Here is a 23849-nt window from a genome sequence, read left to right as displayed (position 1 = left end):
ATAAACAACAATCAACATACCTACCAAGGTATTTAAATCGAGCTTTGAGGTCCGCCTTCACATCTGTCCAACTTCCCCCCACAAAATCCGGGGGAGGGGGGGGGGGGGGGGGGGGAGTTGGTGTTAGACCCCAAACCTCGCGGAGAGCAATGCTCTATTTTCGATGGGTTAGACCACTTGCCCTCACGTGCTTGGTTGGGGTGGGTGTCCACAATATAGACTTATGAGCTTTGCTTGGCAAAGTGAATATACCAAAAAAAACTCTACACACACCTATAAATAGGATGGTGATTAGGATGGATAATCTTGCTCAAATGCAATGATTAAGGAGACTATGGGAAGCTGAACAACATAGAGATTTAAAGCACACAATTGAAAGGTCAAATCTTGAGCAAATTTAGCACTTGGAAGCTCTTTAGAAAGGCGTCTGAAAGAGTTTTGTACACACACACATTGCACAACTATAATGCAATGAAGAATGCAAATGCAACACACACACACACACACACACACACACACACACAGACAAATTGCTACTAATCATGTGCTCTTTTCATAGACGAGGGTAGTGATTCGCAATGAATATGCCCAAACTCTATGAGAATCACAACACGATTGTATAGCTTATTGCTACTAATGCTTGATAGAAAGAGAAAGTGATTCGAGACATAATAAAGAGGAATTAATTAGGCCTAAATGTGAACTATCGACTCTGATACCACTTGTGAGGATTAATAGCGAGAGCGTGTTCTCTAATCACCAATGGTGTAACGTACATGGTGTTAGAAGTAGGGTTAGAGTGATTAAGATTAAAGTTAGGCTATGCCAAGGACAAAGCATTAGGGTAAACTATAGACACAAATGATAAGCTCAAAGTGCAATTGATTTATTAGAGAATAGCCTTTTAAATACGCTTACTACTTTACATCCATTGGCTGAAGAGGTTGCACCCTCTTCTTATTGAACTATCTCATCATCTATCATTTCCTAAGCGGCTTTCCCATATGAGCCACAAGTTGGGCTTACCCCACGACCAACACACACACACACACACACACACACAAATCGAGAATCGTCAAAAAGCTAATCAAAAGATTAATTATCTTAGTGCCACACTTTTGGAAATTATCCTCATGTACAAGGATAAGGCAATGATCACGTGAAGGACAATTATCAATTACCTTTTGAAATAACTGTACCTGATACATCATTCGCAAGTGCACTAGTTATTTGTATTATATGCATCTATGCAAGGCCTTTTCTAACCGCGCCAATTTCGGCATAGTTACATCAGTAACATCTCCCTTATTTGTCTTAGGCCGGAAGGCAAAGACTGCTCGTGCTTAGGTGTCAAGCAACCATTTGCTTTGTGAAAAGAGAAACATGGCCTCACATGACTGTTAGAGAGGCAACCTCAAGCTCCCAACCAACTTTGCAACCATGGAGAACATCTGCAAAGGTGTTGGCGGGAGCGTATGTGTTAGGGTTGGAGCTCTACATGTCAGCACGAGAGCCGGGGAGCTTGCTGCCTGGCTAACGACAATTTGCTGCTTAGATGTGCACAATTTTTCTATATGTCTTAGTGTGTTAGCATCCACACTTGCAAAGTGCAGGTTGTCAGGTGCCCTTGTATGCAACTATGCAAGGGCTTTTGTGACCATGCTGATTTGGCATAGTTGCATCAGTAACATCTTCCTGATAATTGCGCTTCCCATGACTGCATCCTGAGTTGAAGCCCTTCCTATACCAAGACTGGAAAAATGGATCTCTTATTTTTGTGGGGTACACACGAAGGTGATACACACCAGCTTCTTTCACATGGAAGACCATTATTAAAGTGTGGCCAAACACATGATGTTGATAATTTAGCATATGGTTGACTAATTGTCCTCTGGACAGCTCAAGGAATTAGACCTCAAAAATGAAAACACATGAGCATGATGACAATGAGATACTGAGTCTATTGCCACAAGCAACAATTCAAACACACTACATGTATTCATTGACTACTTCTCTGAGCTCTTCCCATTGAGAGAGACCTGAAAAACCAGAGCCCTCCATTACTGTCCTCGTGGAGATGCCGAAGAAAACCTTTCCCCTTCGGCTGATTTGCATACAAGCAACTCTTGCTAGTGAAGGAGGAATGTGCTTTTGCCCCTGCACAGATTGGAAATTTCACATCATCTCGCACACATGGACCAAGGATGCCCGGGACTGGTCTCTCGACATTTCCACTCTAATGCTTTCATCCCCTCATTATCACGTGCACAAGAAGATGAGCGGAGTGGATACATATGCAGACCTCTTCAAACAGCACAAATTTGCACAAAAGCCTGGATATACAGAGCTTGTCAAATTCCTGCACATATTGGCAGCTGATGGGGTGGAGAAGGTGTGGTTTGACTCTCTCTGTATCAATCAAGGAGACATCGGAGAGAAGAACAGAGAGATTGAAAATATGGGTGCATATTATGCCTGCAGCGAACGCTGCTATGTGTGGTGCCATGGTATAGGTGGTGGCTTTCAGCTATGGGCACCTGCTCCATCACCTGAATTTTACAAGCTGCCAAGATGGTTTTCGCGCGTATGGACCTTGCAAGAGTTTGTACTTCCCAAGAAACTTGCCTTTGTGGTGGGCATGGATAAGGAAGGCTTAACAGGGTATTTCTCATATATGGCTTTTTGTCGGTCCACTGGCTTGACATGGTACCCCAGAGAGATCATGACTGATGGTGCCAAGGCCAAATTCGGTCCCCGATATGAGAGATCTCTGCACTTGCTAAATAGTAAGAAGCATTTCCCCTGTCCACATTGCGGTCATCTCTGTGGATCTAACCTTAACGACAACTCTGGCCATGTCTACTATGTTGAGAGATTGAGCTACTTTGATCTCATGGAGAAAAGCAGCTACAAATCAGTAGCGAACAACAGGCTCCCTGCTACTTTTTGGACGTACTTGAGAAGGACAATGCAGCGCTTGCCATCTATGCTTGAGTGGTCGTGCAGACTGCAAGATCAGAGCTTAGATATTCACAAGCAACATCAGATCAGAGAGGTAGTGAGCCTACAAAAGCCTGCAGAAAATATTGATGAAGTGAATACAATTCCTGCAGAATGCAAATTCAAGGAAATTCAGAAATGTGGTGATGACGACTTAACAAAGCACAATAATGTTGATGACGACAATAAAAATTGGCTTTTGGAAAATCCTAAACGATTGCAGCTTGCTACTCTTGCTATTAGAGAAATCAGCCTGCGGGATTGCTCCGAAGGTCACGATGAAGATAGACTATTGTCCATTCTTGCACTTCTTGAGATTGAAGGAAAAGTGCAGCTAAGAACAGGGAAAACCCTAGAGGAGCAAACATTAGATGTGGTTAAAGATCTGCTTGACAACCACATCACTCCACTGAATGCAGACGAATCCGCACCTTCAAAAGAAGGCAAAAACAATCAGGACATACTGGCCCTGCTCTGCTTGGCTCAATTTAAAGGAAACCCAACAATCTCCATGTCTTGGGCTCCAACCTTTGCTTACCAAAGGATAATGGGTGACATGAACTTTCAGAAAGTATCTGCTGTCATGTTTCACAACTTCAAAACCATAGCTCAGATATCTGAGATAAGCACCTCGGGGCTCAAACTCCAATGCCCTTTCATGCAAGCTGAGGTGATTCCCTTCATGCGTCACCGACGCAAATGCGACAAATGTGAAATATGCAGGGAATACACGCGATTGGTTCCCAACCCAATGAAGCACTTTGTTCTGGAAGTAAGGGAGAGGCAACACTATTCTAGGTTTATGTGGGTGCACCACGATGATGATGATGATGATGATGAACAAGAAGGTTCGAATGAAATCCGCTTTACGACGGCGTGCCCTCCGACATGCTGTATGACAATCAAGGCAAAGGCAAGTATCACGAAGCTGATGTCCATGTCTCTGAAAGTTTGGCTTCTGCTTCTTGGGCAAGACAAGCTGCAAGGGTGTTCTGACCCTTATGGGTTGTTCATAGTATGTGTAGGGCAGGACACGGCCAATCTTCACAAAATCGGGGTTCTCTTCGATGGGCCTGGGTGGGATCCCGAGAAAGACGACGAGTCATTCTCTGATGCAGCTTCTTCACCGCTCTCTCTTTCACCAGAAGAAGACGATGACCAGGATGAGGATTCAGTCCAAAATGAAGAGCTCAGCAGTGCAGAGCGCTCTCATCAGAAAGAGTTTGAAGCCTGGAAGCAGGAGGAAAAATACATGCAAGAATTTGTGTCGGACGATGATGCTGAAGAGGAGGAAAAACGCACCGAAGAAGGCGCAGAGGAGGAGGCTCTGCCTGCACATCCAGAAGAGCTGCACAGCAACCTGGGCCCCGAAGATGATGAGGACATAAAGGACTTGCATACGTGGGAACAGGATCTAGAATGCATGCAAAGAGGACGTTTTACTGTGGGTGGATTTGGACCGTATGTACCCTTGAACCTCTTCACCTGCTTTCTGAACTAGCTCACTGTTTTGGACTGCTTTAAAAGGCTAAGGCCATAGTGAGTTGTTCCTTTTTGGCCAAGAAGGCCATAGGAAAGTGGTAGAGAAAAACTTGCAATTCTGTCACCATCAAGTGGTCAATTTCACGTTAACTTTTATAGGTGACATTTCAAGTCATTTCAAGCCTTGCTATATTCATTTGAACATTTTCATTATAAAAATGAGTGTGTGTGTGCATGTGCATCTCTCTCTCTCTCTCCATCAAAGTGTTCGAAAAAAAACATTTTTACAGACATGCAAAATTTCTTTTCTTGAAATATGCATAGAGAAAATGTTAAAAATTAGATTTATTTTTCAGGTTTTTACATTATTTTTCTCTATTTCAGGGTGGAACTTCTCCATTTTCCCTTGTTCTCAACTGACATTTTTGAAATTGAAAACAACACCAGTGTTAGAAAAAAACTGGGATCTAGTGTATTTTAATCGGTTAAAATTGAAAAATCTCGGCTAGATTTTAAGCTTGTCTTTAAGAAAACCGACAAATTTAAACAAGTCTTAGTGTAATGGTCGGCAAAAGATTCAAAATTTGACCTATAGACCGAGAGAATTTCAAGTTTCCTCTTATTTTGACTGTCTAGAAAAAATGTAATTTTTTAGCCATGAACGACACGATATCAAGTTGAGACACATTTTTCTTGAGAACACATACCATTAACATGTCAAATGTGTTCTAATAATCATTTATTACAACAAAAAATGATGCCTTCTTGAGGCCACTCTGAAGTGTTCACCTTGTTTGTTTGTTAGGGAAAAATCTTATATATATTTTTAAAAACAATATAAATAATGAAAATATTTGATTGGTGAGTGCATGCAACATTCAAGAAAGACTAATCTATACTATAGATAAAGGGGGAGGGAATTCCGACTCCCCTAGACACATGGCATTCTCTGAGGACTCCGGGCAGTGTTCTCTGAGCCTCAGGCGGGAGAGGGGGGAGAGAGAGAGAAAGCGTGAAGCGCTACGCACATGAGGCCTACAATTATCCGCAGCGGCAAGACCATCTGAGGTGGCGAGAATCTTTCAGCCGTTGCGTCCAAGCCTTAAAAGTAGGACTTGCGACACAGTTGGACGCTGCGGCTAGCTTCGAAAGCAAGGGGGAGAGAGCGATTTCTGTGGCTCAAGCTTTGTTGTGTGCGCGAAGAAGGCTGGGCGACAACTTGCTTAATTTACGAATGCACAGAAGTTCACGCAGCGAAGCTCTCATGTGCGCAGCCATTGAGAGAGAGAGGGTTGCCTAGGGCTATAGCCTGCTACCTTTTCGGCATCCCAATGTGCTGTGCGCTTTACACTGTCTTCGCACGCGTTGCTATTTAACCCACTTCTTTTCAAAGCAACGGGTGGTGTTTTCAAAACCACAGCCCATCTGCAGTGTAGCCAAGGGCTTTCAAAGCTTCTCTCTCTCTCTCTCGCGCGCGCGCGCGCGCCAAGAGATGCACTGTGCAGGTTTGAAGACATGAAGGGCACTAAGCCTCCCTCCCTCTAACAAGGCAGCTACTACAGGTCGGCGACCAGAGGTTGGGAGGCTCGGGCAAGATGAGGTGTTAATGGCATGCATATGCAGATGGTATGGAGATGTCAAATTTGGGAGACTTCCTCATCTACAGCTCCGCAGGGGCACCCGTGTTCAGGGCGATGCAAGGGTAGAGGCTCACAAATTCTGGTGCAGGGGTACAGGTTTTCACAAATCCACTCTGGTGCAGGGGGATGCGGCTCACAAGCAATGACTATGCCTACTCCGCCAACAACATGGTGCCACTCATGCGCCAAGCGCCAACCTCAGCTACCTCCGGTCTTCCCCTTCTTCAGAAACTCGGACCCCAACGTCTCTCCTACACATCGACTTGTAGCCGTTAATCAATTGCTACATTCCTCACCTCCTAATCATTCATGTATTTGCAGCCACCAAAGAATGTTACCCGTGTAATTTGGAGAGCTGCCTCAATGCATAAACTCTGCATGGAAGAGAGAGAGAGAATAGAGCGTAGGTGCCATGACCTGCAAGCTAGAGATGCAAGAGTTAATGAGTGGAGCTGCACGGATTCAGTGAGAGAGAGAGAGAGAGAGAGAGAGAGAGAGAGAAAACTGGGAGGAGGAAGAAAGAGAAGCGTCGTTCACGTCCAGGCTGTTGAGCAGGGAGTCGCATGCAGGGAAGTGATTTCTCCTCCTCTCATTAGTGTTGGAATTAGGGTTGCAGAGAAACACACACCGCTTGGAGAAGACGAAGGAAGCTCAAGGCACACAATAGAGAGTGTATTACTTAGTGTGCAATGGAAAGATAGATAGCCCTAGAGTGATGGACGTATATACAATGCACGGGGGAAAAAACCTCCTAAAGAGGGAAAAAATGTCCCGGCGGTCTTAGTGTGTTCACACACATCACTACCACATGTATATGGTAACAAATCCCCCCTGGAGTGATGCGGTGAACGAGAGCTGGCACATGAGTAAAGGGAAGTGTCATGCCCTGAGGACATGATCAGTCCACAAAGGGGAGTAAGCCCAAAGCTTTGCGGAAAGCTTCAAGCTTCTCACGAGACAATGCCTTTGTGAAAAGATCTGCAAAGTTGTCTTGTGTTGGCACATAAGCCAAGCTGATCTCTCCTGCTGAGAGCCTCTCCCTGACATAGTGGTAATGCACCTCAATGTGCTTTGTGCGAGCATGAAAAACTGGGTTCCTCGCACCTGCCAATGCGCTCTGACTGTCAGTGTAGATAGTGTTGGCAGTGTCCTGTCCAACACCCAAATCAGCCATAAGGCGTCTGAGCCATACACACTCAACCGTAGCTGTCAACCGTAGCTGTGAAGACTGCCCTGTACTCACCCTCACAACTCGAAGTGGCCACAGTAGGTTGCTTCTTGCTCAACCATGATATACCTGAACTGTCAAGCATGAAACAAAAACCACTTGTGGACACTTTCGTGTCAAAAGAACAAGCCCAATCTGAGTCCGAAAAAACATGTAAGTCTGGCGGCAATGATCCCCCCTTGAGATAAAACAAGCCAAGATGTAAAGTGCCACTAAGGTAGCAAAAAATCCTCTTGACAGCCTGCCAATGCTTAGACCCTGGGCTATGCATAAATCTGCTGACCTGTGAGACTGCGAACTGAATATCTGGCCTCGTGTTGCATACATAAATGAGGCAGCCAACAGCAATTTGGTAAAGAGTGACATCAGCAGGATTGCCAGCATCATGTAGACTCAACTTCAAACCTGTTTCCATGGGAGTGGCAATAGGTTTGCAATCCTCAAGTCCAAACTTACATAGCAATGTCTCTATGTAACTTTTCTGACACAAGGCAATACCACCATCACACTGCTTAAACTGTATACCCAAATAATGATGCAACAGCCCCAAATCTTTCATCTTGAAAGTAGCATTCAAATCAGCTTTAAATTCAGCAATATGTCTCTCATTTGGTCCAGTGATCAGCAAATCATCAACATAAAGAACCACGATGAGAAATACATCACCCTCACGCTTTACATACAATGTGCTTTCTGTTGGACTGTTACGAAAGCCTTGTTTGACCAAATGAGTGTCAGCTTTCTCATACCAAGCACGAGGAGATTGCTTCAACCCATACAAAGACTTGTTACATTTGCACACTTTGTCCTCTTGTCCTTTTATGACAAAACCGCGAGGCAGCATTACATAAACTTCCTCAAATATGTCAACATTCAAGAAAGCAGTAACAATGTCTGATTGATGTACATCCCAACCAAAATGAGCTGCCAATACACATAGAAAACCCACAGTAGTCATACGACAAGTGGGAGCAAAAGTCTCTTCATAATCTATGCCTTTTTGCTGTGCATAACCCTTTGCAACAAGTTGAGCCTTATGGCGATCGATCTCACCATCCAGTTTGCGTTTCAACTTGTAACCCCACTTTGTACCAATGGCCTTTTTGCCAGGGGGCAAATCACATAAAGTCCATGTGTCATTTTCTATAAGTGCATCATATTTTGATTACATGGCAGCCATCCAATTTTCTGAATTCTGTGCTTCATCAAAAGACAGAGGCTCCTCAACATCATGTAAACTAGACACAACCAAAGCATAACAATCTGATGCATAAGATGCATGGCGAGAGCCTGAACGAGTACGACTAGACAAAGGTGCATCCAATTTACTGTCACGCAAAGTGTGCACCAGCCATTTTGGCATACCTCTAGCCTGCTCATTTTCAGCCCTTTCCTCATCAAGTACATCATGTACATCTGCATCAGTAATAGGCTGATCTAAAACATTTTTAGAAACCCCCATGGGCTGTACATTTGCCTCATTGGAACTTACATTCGTATTTCCACCATTAAAAAGAGGCAACAAAGTGTCATAAATGTCCTGTGAGCTTACATTATTGTCTCTAGTACATGACAGCAAGGGCTGAACAGAATCTTCCACAAACACTACATCCCGAGAAACCAGAATACGTTTTGTTTGCGGATGATACAACCTGTAACCTTTGCTTTCAACACTATAACCAACAAAAATACATTTGACAGCCTTATCATCCAATTTTCTGCGCTGCACTTGTGGCACCAAAGCATATGCCAAACAGCCAAAAACACGCATGTGCTCAATAGAAGGCTTTCTATCATGCCATGCTTCATATGGAGTAATAGACTGCAAAGCTTTCGTAGGACACCTGTTAAGTACATAAGTGGCACACATGATGGCCTCAAGCCAAAAAGAATGCGGTAAAGCTTGACTTTTGACCATACATCGTGCCATTTCCGTCAGTGATCTGTTTTTCCTCTCATCAACACCATTTTGCTGAGGCGTATAAGGCACTGTACATTGGTGTTTTATCCCACGACTAGCCAGAAATGCATTAAATTGATGAGACATATACTCCCCCCCTCGATCGGAACGGAGGGTGCCCATAGTACATTTCGAGACATTTTCAGCCATAGCTAGAAATTGTTTGAAGCACATACAAACTTCGGACTTCGCTTTAAGCGGAAATACCCATGCATGCCTGGAGTAATCATCAATGAAAGTCACGAAGTACAAGTAATTGCCCAAGGACGGAGTTTGCATGGGCCCACAAACATCACTATGCACAAGCTGCAACCTGCATGTGGCCCGAACTGAACCATCCTTTGGAAATTTAGAACGCTGCATCTTACCCAAAATACAGCCTTCACAAACATGTTTGACAGGTGCTTCAAGAGGTGGCAAAGAAGCAACCATATCAGATTTCTGCAAACGCAGCAAACTGACAAAATTCAGATGACCAAAACGTGCATGCCAAAGTTTTGCATCTGAAATAGCCCTTGAATCTGCAACAGCATTTGCAAAATTTTGTCCACACTTGTCATACAAAGTGAGCTTATACATCCCACGGCACAAAAGCCCAGATGCAACAATTTCATCACCAAAACTGAGATCATGAACTATACATTTGTCATCCACAAATTTGACTACAAGTCCAAGTCTAGCAAGTGCAGATACAGACAAGAGATTCTTCTTGATCCCAGGTACATAAAGTGCATCAACAAGTGTGAAGGAACTGCCATTAGCAGCAGTGAGCACAATCTTTCCAACTCCCTGAACTGGATAAGAGGCGTTGTTGGCACAAGTGACTGAATTCCCATGAGGGACATACTTGAGAGAGGTAAACAATTCACGATGTGAGGTAATGTGCTTTGTAGCACCATTGTCGAAATACCACACATGTGAATCTGCAGCAACTGACAAGCATGCATCACGGACAGCAGGATTGTAAGTGCACTCTGCGCTAAAAGCCCATTCTGCATCAACATCAGCAACACAATCTCCTTTCACAGAAGACTCAACAATGGCTGCATTTGTAGTGGAACCAGCATTTGAGTCGAACCACCCTCTTTCTTCTTAGCCTCTTTGGACTTCAACTTAGGACACGACTTGATCAAGTGATCATTGGCTTTACAATAATGGCAACGCATCTTCTTTTTGCCCTTATCACCATAATTTCCAGACGAATTGCTGCCAGCAGAAGCATTAGGAACATAATTTTTTCCACTCGCAGCAGAACCATAAGAAGTGGCTGCATTGTTACCACCCTTTCTTTGAGAAGCAATAAAGGCCTGTTCAACTGCACGCTGCCTAGTCCTGTTTTTTCTAGAAAGTGACTCTTGCAACAGCAATGTGCATAATGCATCAAACTTGACAACTTCAGGATTTCCTTGGGTCATCAGTCTCCAAGTACTAGCAAATGTCTGGTAGGAATCTGGTAAGGCATCAAGAACTGTCTGCACAAGGGAACTGTCTTAAATGACTTCACCTGCAGAAATAATCTGCTCATTGATATCCTTGACACTAGCAAGGAAAGTGTCCATATCATCTTCCTCATGCATAATCTTCGACTCCAGCTCTTTACGCAGCAAAGCAATTTTAGCCTCATTGCGGCTTGCATAAAGACCTGCTAAAATATCCCAAGCCTGTTTTGCAGATTTTGCTGAATGGATGTGAGGAACAATGGTGCGCTTCACAGACAACGCAATCAATGCATGAGCCTGCGCATCCTTAACATCCCAACGAGCTTGTTCTGCCGTAGGCAAAACAACTCTAACAGCTGCAATCCTTGCAGCAAGACCTGCAACATCCTCAACATCGCCTACATCCTCAGAACCAGGACGTACATCAATGCCCTGCACAATGTTCCAGACACCCTTTGATACAAGAACATGTTGCATCATATAAGCCCACATAGGGTAGTTGTCCCCATCCAACCTGTCCTCAGCAGCAAACATCTTGAACACATCTGTGTTGTTGTTGTCAGCCATGGTAAATGCTGCACCTGATGTGAAAACTACCCGAAAATAGGAGAAACGGAGCGGGAACAACCTGTGCTATATAGCACAAACCGTAGAAGACTGTAAGGCACCTGTTATGCAGAAAACGGCACTGATAGAAATTCTGCACAAAATGACGAAATAGCCTGTGCAGTACTGCCTGTAGTGGAAACGGATGCCGAAATGAGCCCAAATCGAAATTCTGAGCAGACCAAGCTCTTTGAGCTTGCCCAAAATTTTCGTCGACCTGCGAACGCTCGCCAAAGCTCACTAAAATCGGAGAAGGTGAGCAGGCGTATGCTGGAGCAGCTGGCGACTAAGCCCAGGAGGACGTGACCTGCTCTGATACCAATTGTTGGAATTAGGGTTGCAGAGAAACACACACAGCTTGGAGAAGACAAAGGAAGCTCAAGGCACACAATAGAGAGTGTATTACTCAGTGTGCAATGGAAAGATAGATAGCCCTAGAGTGATGGGCGTATATACAATGCACGGGGGAAAAAACCTCCTAAAGAGGGAAAAAATACCCCGGCGGTCCTAGTGTGTTCACACACATCACTACCACATGTATATGGTAACAATTACGTCATGTGACCCTAGCCTTCTGCGTTACTGGCCTGCACACTCTTTGCGGCTTTCCATCCCCTCGAATTCGCATCAGCAGTAACCTTCGACCTCATGTGGGTGTGATCGAATCGTCCTTCCTTCGATTGTCCCTATTTTTGGCCTACATCAGTGCTCATCACTTTCATATCGTCCTCAGATGTTTAGCGCATGTCTTCTCCACGGCCACCAATGTGCAATTTTGTGAGGCTGGACGGTTTGAGGACTAATGATACATATATACTCATCAATTGTTAATGTTGTGCATATACAAATGTGTAGAAAGAGGCCTATGGTTGGTGAGCAGCGTTTTTTGAGCTTTCAAGATAGCATCTGTAGATTATGTGAAGAAAATAGAGAGCATGTGTATTATCGTAGCTCTCTGGAGCATGCAGTCTTTGTTTGTCATCACCAGCTTGCTCTATAAGAATGTATGCCTGGAAACTTGCAGGCTTCACCTATATAGTGGGACTTTTTTGAATTCATACTCAACTATTTATACTTCTCTTCTAAGTCTAGAGTCCTCCGAGAATATCATTGTTTGACCATGTTATTTGATTTATCTATGTGAAACAGTGAGACGATGAGAGAGAGAGAGAGAGAGAGAGAGAGAGAGAGAGAGAGAGAGAGAGAGAGAGAGAGAGAGAGAGAGAGAGAGAGAGAGAGAGGTCCCCTCTACCATGTGTCAAGACATATTGCATCCGGTGGCTACAACTGAGTGTTCGTTGTGCGAATGAAATAGTGAGTGAGAGAGAGAGAGAGAGAGAGAGAGAGAGAGAGAGAGAGAGAGAGAGAGAGATAGATAGATTTTATTATCGTCCTCGGAGGTCAAATATGACCTATGGGACCAAAGTTACATGTGATGTAGTATGTGTATGGCTGATGAGTGACTCTCGATGCTCCAAAATTGTAGTGATGAGAGTCGCAATGGAAAGCCCACACTTTGGCTGGGAGAGGAAAGTGTGTAGGTCTAAGTTATGGCTGAAAATGTGAGAGAAGCAAGTTCGGATGTGATCAAAAGCTGAGCACTCTAGTAGTGTGTGGTACTCATACTCTCGAACTTGCAGTGAGGATAATGTGCACAATCGATTTGACTCTTCTCCATTGCCCCAACGCCCTATCTCGCATCGAAGGAAATGGGAGCTAAGTCGAATTGCTGCGATAGTGCGTATCGCAGACAAGGGAATAGGCTCAAGCATGTAAGTGTGAGTACGGTTTCCTCTCTCAGCGAAGAACATGGTTTTGTAGTTGGGGGCAATATAGGTGGTGTAATGTATGAAGCGTGACCCACCGGATTTCTCCCAAGCCGTAATACTTTGGCGTTGTAGAAAAGCTTCATTCACTTGAGAGTCAATTGAAGCATCATGTAGCAAGTGTAATGCATCCCATCTCCCAAACCACTTCTTTATGTCTTGCATCCATCCCGTGCTCAAGATCTTGCTTTTATGCGTCTTTTGAACTTTTTTGCTTGCTTCCCATGCAATTGTAGGAAGTCGATGTGAGGGGTTTTGACGCATCTTTATCATGTACTCCACAACCCTTTCCATGCCCATAACCTCAATTGGAAGAGATCCCGACTCAAGAAGTAGGAGCATATATGGTGTTTGTGTCTTAACTTGGAGAAAGTTTGTAAGAAAACGCTTTTGAACATTCTCAAACTCTTTCCAAGTAGACTTTGAGATGCTCCCGCCCCACACTTCAACTCCATAAAGAAGAACCGGTGTCACCAATGCATCAAAAAGATACTTCTTGAGAACCCAACACTTGATGTTTCCCGCATTACACATGTTCTCAAATGCATAATATGCTCTCTTTCCCGCTTCCAAACGACGCATAGCACATTCATGCCACTTGTGATTGGATGGAACCTCAAGGCCAAGGTACTTAAAGCTCTCAACAACTTCAAGTGTCTCGTTGTTGTACACAATGCATGGCTTCTCCTTATGGTTGGTTTTCACAAGCATAACCTTTGTTTTGGATTCATTTACAATCAGCCCACTATGCAAGCAAAAGTTCTCAAGGACAACCATAAGCTTTTGTGCATCTTCTAAAGTGTGTGCTAGAAGCACTACATCATCCGCATATAACAAAAGCATGATTACCGCATTGCAAATAGTGACCTCTTCAATGCCTTCTTCTTGCATAAAGTCAAGTACCATTTGTTCCAATTGATCGATGAATAGACCAAAGAGAGTTGGTGACAATGGACATCCTTGTTTAACCCCAATAGTGCTTACAAAAATTTCTGAAATTTCTCTTCCCATGCGCAATTGACAAATCACCTTCTCATAGATTCGAGAAACCGCAAGCATAAACTCACTTGGCACTTGGAGTTCTTCCATCCTTCTCCACAAATTGTTACGTGGAATCATATCAAAGGCTTTCTTAAAGTCCACAAAACAACAATACAATCGCTTGCCTTTCAACCGACTTTCCTCCATGAGAACACGAAGAGTGACAAGATGATCAATGGTGCTATGGCATCGACGAAAACCCGCTTGTCCCTTTGCACGCTTGTCATTCTCTTCAGCCCAATCACTCAATTTCATCTCCATTATGCACCCAAAAAACTTTTCCATAAGAGACCCAATCATTATAGTCCGGTAGTTGCTTACATTCTTTACATCCCCTCCTTTATGCAAAGGCTTAACCCAATTAGTACTCCAATCATAAGGCATACCATGTTGAAGTGCAAGGTTGAACATATCACACATCCACTCATGGGTAAAATCTCCCGTCCATTTGATCATCTCCGGCTTGATACCTTGAAGATCTCCCGCTTTGCAAGTGGCCAACTTTTCAAGCCCACCGCATACATCCTCAATAGTAAAAAAAGACGGCATACATGGGAGTGAACCATAAAATGGTATTTTTTCAGTATTTTCTTGCTCATATAATTGCCTACAATGTGTGTACATATCCACTAGACTCAAGTTACCAAAATTCTCAACCCGCTTGCCTCTCAAGTTTCTCCAAAACCTTCCACATGCATGTGCCTTTTCTTGGACTTGAAATTCTTGTTGCTTTACTTCCCATCTTCTTCTCTTCTTTTGAATCAATGCCTTGTATGTATGCAAATGACTTTGATAGTTGTCTTTGTCTATAGTTGCATCAAGCTTTATCAAGGACTTTCGAGCATCTTGACATTCTTTATCAAACCACCTTTTGCGTGATCTATCTTTGTTGATACCATGGAGATGCTTTATGGCAAAGCATTCTTCCGCACAAGAACAAATAGCTTTCTTGAAAGCTTCCCATTTAGTTTCCAATGGTGCATCACATTGAAGCTTTGTCATCCATAATTTTTGCTCAACCATTTCAATGTACATTGGTGCCCGTTTGAAATCCATACATAGTGATAACTTCTCTTTCCTTTGGCTGAGATTATCATGCTTAGTTGCTTCTCCACATGAAAGGTCAATACATAAGGTGCGATGGTCGGATTCCGGGGTCCATTGACCAAACATAAAACTCTTTATGCGATACATGATGGCTTCAGAGAGTAGCATATAGTCAATCACACTATCCCCATTATGTCTTCTACATGTAAATCCATTGGTTCCGCTCCACAAAGATACACCATTGGCAATGAGCATACCCGTGCTATTACACATGTGTAAAAGTAACTTTCCATACTAATCCGGTTCTTTCTCATCCATTGAAGTACGATCATACAAGTGAACTTTCTCCAAATCCCTTGAAATGTATGGCATATCAAATTGTTGAGTATCATGTTGCAATGTTTTTGTGCGAGCATTCATATCCCCAAATACAATAACATCACCTTCACCTTTGAAATAAGCAATGTCCTCTTCCAAAACAGAAAATGGTTGATCTCTATCCATGCAAGCATAAAAGGGAGAATCATGATGAGGAATGTAGCAACCGGCTACAAAAATGGGTGCTCTTTTTGGTGTCATAATTTTCAGCCATACATAACGTTTGTACTTGTCATCTTTCACAATTGATACAAAATCTTCCAATCCTTTCTTAACCATACATGCTAACCCTCCTTGTCCTCTAGAGAGAGAGAGAGAGAGAGAGAGAGAGAGAGAGAGAGAGAGAGAGAGAGAGAGAGAGAGAGAGAGAGAGCACTACGTGGTGCAATTTCCTTGATTCGACTGCTTTCCAATAGGTTCTAACATCCTAGAGTGAGTTTTCTTTTGCTTGCTTGATGTCCCACAATGGCATAACCTGGGTTTCACTAAGTCTTGCAGCAAGGCGCGCAAGGCGACAAACTACCACATGTTCAATGCTATCACTGCTCCATTGGAGTTTGAATTTTGAGGCTTTATTACCCAATGTAGTTTGCACCGCTGGACTTTGCCCCATGTCTCCCATCCCCCCTTGCAAGATTCACTATCTACACATGCAGATGTAGAACTCTCTCTCTTTCTCTCTCTCTCTCACACACACACATAACCATGTCTTTCATGCCACTTCTCCAGTCTACCCAAAGGCATTGCATGCATATAGTTTTGGCATGTCTACGTTAAGAAAGTCCAAGGTGTACGAACCAAACACACACACACACACACACACACACACACACACACAGAGATGTGTACGGGAGGGACCAGGGTTCAAGAAAAAACCATTTTCAAGAACATACAAAATTCCCCTTAGGATAGAAAATTTGCATAATAACTGGTATTTTAAATAGTTTACGCTAATTTTTTGAAATTTTCACGTGATTTTTTTCCTTATCTCCAGTGTTTGGGAAAAATGTATCTCAACTTAATATCGTGTCGATTTCAATTTCAAAAATGCCGGTTGAGAGCAAGGAGAAAAGGAGAACTTCCGCTCCAAAATAAAGAAAAATAGTGCAAAAATCGAAAACAATAACATAATTTTTAAAAATTCCCTCTTGACAAATTCAAGGAAAGGAATTTTGTATGTTTGGAAAAATGATTTTTTCCAAACACTACCCGACCTGAGGGAGAGAGAATGAAATGTTAAATTAATTTCTTTTGCACAGAGAGAGAGAGAGAGAAATGAAACCATGTGGTAGGAGATGTCGTCGATATGATCATCATCATCCTCATCATGAGAAGAGGGGAGCTTGGTCACTAGGATGATGAGCAAGCTTAGCAAAACAATGGCGGTACTCACTCACAACATGTCAAGTTTAGAGAGAGAGAGAGAGAGAGAGAGAGAGAGAGAGAGAGAGAGAGAGATAACTTATATTTAGGTTTGGGATGAGGAGAGCACGGGACAGGGGTGATAGTGGAGCAGTTGCTAGGATGGCAAAGACATTATTGTGTCATCCTCATTAGCGGAGCAGAGCTTGGCCAACAAGACAATGAGCAGGCACAAACTCCCAACACACACGACTCACGTGGAATACAATATGCATAATTTTGTGTGTGTGTGTGTGTGCACGGGGAGGGGGAGAGAGAGAGAGAGAGAGAGAGAGAGAGAGAGAGAGAGAGAGAGAGAGAGAGAGAGAGAGAGAGAGAGAGAGAGAGAGAGAGAGAGAGCACTTGATAGGAGAGATTCACTTTTCTTGATCTGCTTTTATGAGATTTGTCAAGAGTAAGGGGTTTGAGGGTATGAGGGGCCATGCCGGCGCCGAAGGCGACGCCGTTTTACTAGTGAGTGATAATGTTGGGTTGATGAAATATGTGAAGGATCCAATGTGTATGAGTGGGAAGAGCACAATTGATCTTCCAATGGAAAGCAAAACTCCTAAGAGTCTCGAACTCATGATTCGAAAAGTAAATGGCATCAAAATAATATCTTGATCTTGATCGCTCTAAGATTTTTTTTGGCCTGTCCCAAAGGGCAAAGGCTATAAGAGATGCTTTCTCTTTTTGCTAACTAAAATAGAAAAAAAGGGTGAGTTGTATTTTGAAGCATTTTTTGATAGGCTGAAAATGCTGATTGGTTGAAATAAGATAGTGGGCACTCATTTAAATGAAGAGTGTGTAAATCTAATGATAACATGTCTTGAGTTTTGAAATATGAAGTGAATGCTCATTTTCTCTCATTTTTGTAGTCACCTCTGCTAGTTATGTGTTGGCATAGAAAGGCTAGTTGCTTCTTGCTAGTGGAGGCCAACTGAAAGGAGGAAGGTATTTTTGGCCTCCCAAAGGGCAAAGGCCATAGAGATGAGTTCTCTTTTTCCTTGGCTAAAAATAGTAAGCTGTTATAAGAAAATAAATTGCAAAGAGAAATTTTCCATTGGTTGAATCAGAAAGGAATCACTCATTAGAAAGAGAAAGTGTAAAGGCAATGATGTATCGTGGGGGATTTATGGAAGATTTACATCATTATTGAATTTGGAAAGCTATTCACACCTTCGTGACGTGAGACGTGCTTCGATCATTTTGAGTGTCTGTGAAAGGTATTTCATTTTGAGCATCTGCCCATCACCTCTCTCTCTCTCTCTCTCTCTCTCTCTCTCTCTCTCTCTCTTTGTATTGTGTACCTGTTTGTCGAAAACAATGTAGATTGTCCTGACCCTGCACCTGCCAATGCCCCTGCTGGGCATATCCTGCAATCAATGCGTTCTAAGAGACGCCATCTCACACAGAAAGCTCGTCAAGGACTGCTGGCAGAGGCTATGGCCAAGTGTGGCAGGATGAGCATGAGGCATTATGGGAATGGTGGCGTGTTGAGCCCTCAACTTGGAGGAAAATCCATGATTGGAAGTAGAATAAGCAGATGGAATCTCTCATGTGAGCAATGGGTAGTCCCTTCGAGCTCTCCAAGACTCAAGTTACAAGTCATATTGTACAATTTCTACAATATTTCATCATGAGAAGGGCAATATGAGAATATGCCCGTCCATAGGGATGGATGCTACCAATACTAGAAAAAAGCCGGGGTCCTTAAGTGTAAATACCAATAAAAGCTTCAAATTTTGACTTGAAAATCAAGAGAATTTGAAGTTCTCAGGAGTGCAAAGTGCAGAGGGAACTTTAGCAAGAAACTCGTTTGTTGTCATGGAGGCTGTTGAAGGGCGTTGTAGGAGGCGACCTAAGGCTCAGCGCGCTGCTTCTTGGAGGTGATGGGTGGAAAAATCCTTAGCTATGGTGTCGTGAACTGAGGTGAGAAGGAAAAGCAGGAGGGGCACACAAAGATATATATATATATAGAGAGAGAGAGAGAGAGAGAGAGAGAGAGAGAGAGAGAGAGAGAGAGAGAGAGAGAGAGAGAGAGCGAGCGAGAGAGAGAAGGGAATCACGTGCAAGACAGAGGAAGTGGTCCAATTAGAAAACGAGCAAGAAAGGGAGGAATGAAAAGGGCGCCCCTTCGGTCTAGAGAGAAAAAGGGTGTTGTCATCCTCATGCTTGCAATTTTGGGTGAGAGACACCTTGGACGCCCCATATGATGAAGAGGTGGGAACGTCTACTAAAGAGCTTCCATGGCGAGCATCAAACCCATGTGCACCACAGGAGAGCCCGACAGGGCCATATCGCTCATCGAAGGTTTTCATTGTAACATTTAATGGCCTAGTAACTTGTGTGTAGCGGAAAATAGCATGAACATAGTGAGCATTTCATTAGAATAGATTCCTAATGAGATTAACAAGAGTGCTTGGGTGGAGAGAGCAACAAAAAATATAACACCTAGTTAGATACCATGAACAATACTTCAAAAGAGAGAGAAATTAAGCAATTGACAACATTTGAGAACCGGATTTGTATGGAGCCGGTCCCCCCTCCAAAAGGCTTTGTATTATGGCTTCTCCCATCAAGAGAGACATTTTACAATACAATTATTTGTGTTCCTTCAATACTAGCTAGTGCAATGAAGATGGAAACTTCATGCACTAAGCAAAACACTTATCAACCACAACATCAATTCCCTCACGGTCTCAGACCCAAGACCTCACACACCTTTGAATATGGTGAGAGCTAGCGGGGTATGAGAGTAGATTGAGAGGAAGAAGGAGTATTCCTACGAGAAAGATGTACATCTCCTCACATAATCACTCATATTAGCATAGCTTAGCTTAGTAATTAGCTTGGTAGAGGAGATGAGCATGCATTGAAGTTTGGATCTTGGTTGGATTTGCATCACAAAGCCAAGAGTTGTTGATGTAGGCCTCCCTTCTCACAAGCTTGGAGTAGGTGGTAAGCTTCCCATTAAAGCTTGAGAAGGAGAGAGAGTCTTCTTTGCTTCACACATGATATTGTGTGAGTGTGTGTGTGATAATTCCTTGCAAAAATCAGCCCCTTCTCTCTCTTGGTCGACTCCCCTTGCTAATTACTCATGCTACAGCCCTATTGGACCTCCCTAGGTCTAGCCAACGGAAATTAAGCAGCATAAGTGATAGTCTTTTGACATGTGTCCCCCTTTCCCCTTTTGTGAGAGCTTTAGGTAATTAATAAATGCAACTAAACTCTCATTGGGCCCCTTTGCCTCCTGGTCAATAGGAATCAGGCAAGCCGTTGGGCTGTTGAATGCTCATTGGTGCCCTTGGGAGACTGTCCAATAGTCTTCTAGAGAGCTTAATTCTTATTGGTTCTTTTATTAAGTGTTTTTTAATTAGTTAAACTAGATTGACTCTAGCCTACTTCTCATTGGTCCACCTCCATGGCCATCCAATAGGATTTGAGTACACCTTGTGGGCATCTAGCCTAGGGAGCTGACATGTGTCCCTCTGTCCCCTTGTGTACAAATGAATCTTGTGAGTGTGTGTGCGTGTTTCTCTCCCATCCCCTACTTCTTGGGCTCGCCCCCTCCTATGTAGGTCTTGAAAAAGACTTTTTGGGACACACAGAAAGCATCCAATTCCCCTAATGTTTGACCTTTGGACACAACCTTTGAATTTTGGAACCTTAGCATTTTGGAAGTCTTAATGGGCTGAACCTTAGGGTCTTTTGAGCCCATTGTTGTACATAGCTCTTTTGCAGATGGCCCCCCATTTGGATCCGTATTTTCCCTCCTTTGGATCCCTACTGTGGCCGGTCTGCTAGTTTAACCAATATTCTGGCTTTTTCTCCCCTGGCACTTCCCCATATTAAATGATCAGTTTAACATGAGAAAATCATTTAGGAGAATTAGATATTGATTATGATGACATTACCTAAATCATAGTCGTCCTCGACTATGGGGTAGAGAAGATAAAGCATATTCATTAGTCCTTTTTCCTAGTGGGTAGAGGATCCCTATGTTACCCTACGACATCGTTCCAGAATGGATGGCTAGTCCATTTGGCGCTTGAGAGCCTAAGCTGCCGCAAGCATGTCTGCACATTAGTCCTATCAGTATTCCATAGTAGAGTGACAAGCTCTACTTGGTGTTCAGGAGACGTCGTCTTCACAAACTTGATCTAAGCATGCATACTACTTCATTTTTGTACACAATAAAGAAAAAGAGAGTCTTATAAGACAAAAACTTTGTTCATTTTAAACATTTGTACATTTGCTTACTCTAGGGAAGCATTGTAAGCATTGACAAGGTTTAGGTTATCCTTTAATTGTATGCCTTGCATCCATCTAGCATCTTCAAAAAGATAATTCTTAAACTTAATAAGATATCATCGGATAGGATCTCTATCCGACACTGTGGACATTGGCAAGCCATGGTACTTGAAGATTTGTGAATGAAGAGGGTTGCCATTTGATGGGCTTTGATAGTCTTTTTGACAGGTATAAAATGAGCTTGTTTACTGAACCTGTCTACTATCGTCCATATTCCCGTATTCCCATGGATAGACTTAGGCAATCCAAAGATAAAATCCATGGATATGCTCTCCCATGGTGAATTAGGGATTGAAAAAGGTTGAAACAACCCAAGTTGCTTCCCTCTATCAAACTTCGTCTTTTGGCATACCACACATTTAGAAACATAATCTTGTATGTTTGCTTTCATGGTAGGCCAATAGAAATATGTTTCAATGCCCTTTAGGGTAGACTAAATCCCTCTATGCCCTGCATAAGGAGGAGCATGAAATTCATACATTACTTTCTCACGTAGTGAGCTAGTAATGCATAGTTTATTGTCGTAGACAAGATAACCATCTTGTAAAGTAAATGGTTCCTCTTTCTTCCCTAGTGAAAGGGCTGAAATCACATCTCTAAAATCGGGATCAATAGCATACTCATCTATCATAGAAGATAGATCATTGTGAGTTGCTATGGAAACCGCATTCACTCTCCGCTGTCTTGAGAGTGCATCGGCTATTTGATTATGCTTGCCAGCAATGTGAGCAATATGAAAATGAAATTGCGAAAGGAAATTTTCCCACCTCATTTGTTTGTTGGAGAGCTTGGTTTGCGTCATGAGGTGCTTAAGACTTTGGTGATCCGTTCGCAGGATGAAAGGAGTCCCCAATAAATAGGGCATGTAGAACTGCAAGGAGTTCCTTTTCATATATGCCTAGAGCTTGCTCAACGGGGTCGAGCCTTCTACTTTCATAGCCTATGGTGTGCCCGTCTTGAAGTAAAACAGCTCCAAGGCAATCACCACAAGCATCACATTGGAACTCAAATGGCTTTGAGAGATCCGGTAGCGTAAGCACAGGTTGAGAGATAAGCTTTTCTTTAAGCTTTTCGAAAGCATTGGTCTCCTTGGCAGACCATGTGTACCTAACGTTTTTCTTTGTTAGGTCATGTAATGGTCCTGCTATTAGTGAGAACTTTTCTATGAAGCGTCTATAGTATGCACACATACCTATAAAGCTTCTTAATTCATGAAGATTCCTTGGTTTAGGACATCCTTTTATTAGCTCTAACTTTGATGGATCCATTTTGATGCCATCTTGAGAGATAATGTGACCTAAATATTGAATCTCTTGTAAGAAAAATTCACTTTTCTTTCGATTAACATAAATTTTGTTCTCTCTTAGAAGTTGAAATATTACCTGGATGTGTTTCTTGTGTTCGTCTAATGAATTAGAATAGATGATGATATCATCAAAGAACACTCCAGTAAAGGTTCGATGAGGCCTGAATAGCTTCTCCATCAAGCGGTTGAATGTGGCTAGTGAATTGGTCAAGCCAAAAGGCATGACAATGTATTCGTAAAGACCAAAGGTAGTGTGAAATGCGGTCTTTACAATGTCTTGATTATCCTTATTTGATGATAGCCACTTTTTAGGTCAATCCTACTCCCAGGGCGGTCACTTTTTAGAATGTGTATGATATCACGTGAGTTAACTGGAGAGGATTATTAAAAGACCAAAATGTATAAAAATGTATACATACAGAGGGGGGTGGGGTTTTTTTAAATAGGCTCACAGTGTAAGTATAGTATGTATATTGGGGTATTATTCATTACCTCTTGAACGCGCGTGATATAGGGGTCTTTTGATAAGTGACTGCCCCGGGATCTTACTGAAGTAGGTGACCCTTGTAGCTTATCAAATAGGTCTTCTACTCGTGGAATGGGAAACCTATTTTTGATAGTGATCCTATTTAGTGCTCTATAGTCGACACACATACGATATGTGCCGTCTTTCTTTTGCACTAGTAGCACAAGAGAACAAAATGGAGATGAGCTAGGCCTAACCATGCCCTTCTCAACTAACTCATGCACTTGCCGCATAATCTCCTCTTGTTGAGCTTGAGAAACTCTATAAGGAGGTTTGAAAGGCGGTGAACTTCCTGGAAGAAGTTCAATTGCATGGTCATCATTACCTTGTTTAGGAGGTAGCTCACAAGGGATGTCGTCAATAAAGACATCTTGAAACCCCTTGGGAAAATTGGATAACTCTAATTCCTTTTGATTGTGTATATTTTCTTTCGCTAAAACATTAGGTTCATTTTGAGAATCTTTAACAAAAATCATGTACATGGAAATAGAGCTCTTTATTGACTTGTTGAAAGCTTGTGTATGTACAATGGGTATAGTGTTACCCATTTCCTTAGCATCTATATACATATCTTTTTCCATGAACTTAAAGGAGATTCTCCTTTCAGGGAATTTAACATTGGCAGCCATGTGATCAAACCATGGTGCCCCTAGGA

The 23849-nt window shown here is 42.8% G+C and overlaps 1 protein-coding gene across 1 annotated transcript; it reads left to right on the top strand.

Moving 5' to 3' along the window:
• The first annotated feature begins 1098 nt into the window (after positions 1-1098).
• On the top strand, positions 1099-4667 carry LOC147429412 (uncharacterized). Its single transcript, XM_086495638.1, has one exon. It carries the CDS (start codon positions 2078-2080, stop codon positions 4499-4501), a length of 2424 nt encoding a protein of 807 aa, XP_086351764.1. The 5' UTR covers positions 1099-2077; the 3' UTR covers positions 4502-4667.
• The last annotated feature ends 19182 nt before the right edge of the window (positions 4668-23849 follow it).

Source organism: Adiantum capillus-veneris, chromosome 22 (assembly GCF_014529385.1).
Source record: "Adiantum capillus-veneris isolate H3 chromosome 22, ASM1452938v2, whole genome shotgun sequence".
Taxonomy (NCBI): Eukaryota; Viridiplantae; Streptophyta; class Polypodiopsida; order Polypodiales; family Pteridaceae; genus Adiantum; species Adiantum capillus-veneris.
This window is presented reverse-complemented; position numbering and strand designations above follow the sequence as displayed.

What these genes read in the sequence shown, in the direction of transcription:
- LOC147429412 (XM_086495638.1), top strand. Translation starts at nt 2,078, where the DNA reads ATGCCGAAGAAAACCTTTCCCCTTCGGCTGATTTGCATACAAGCAACT.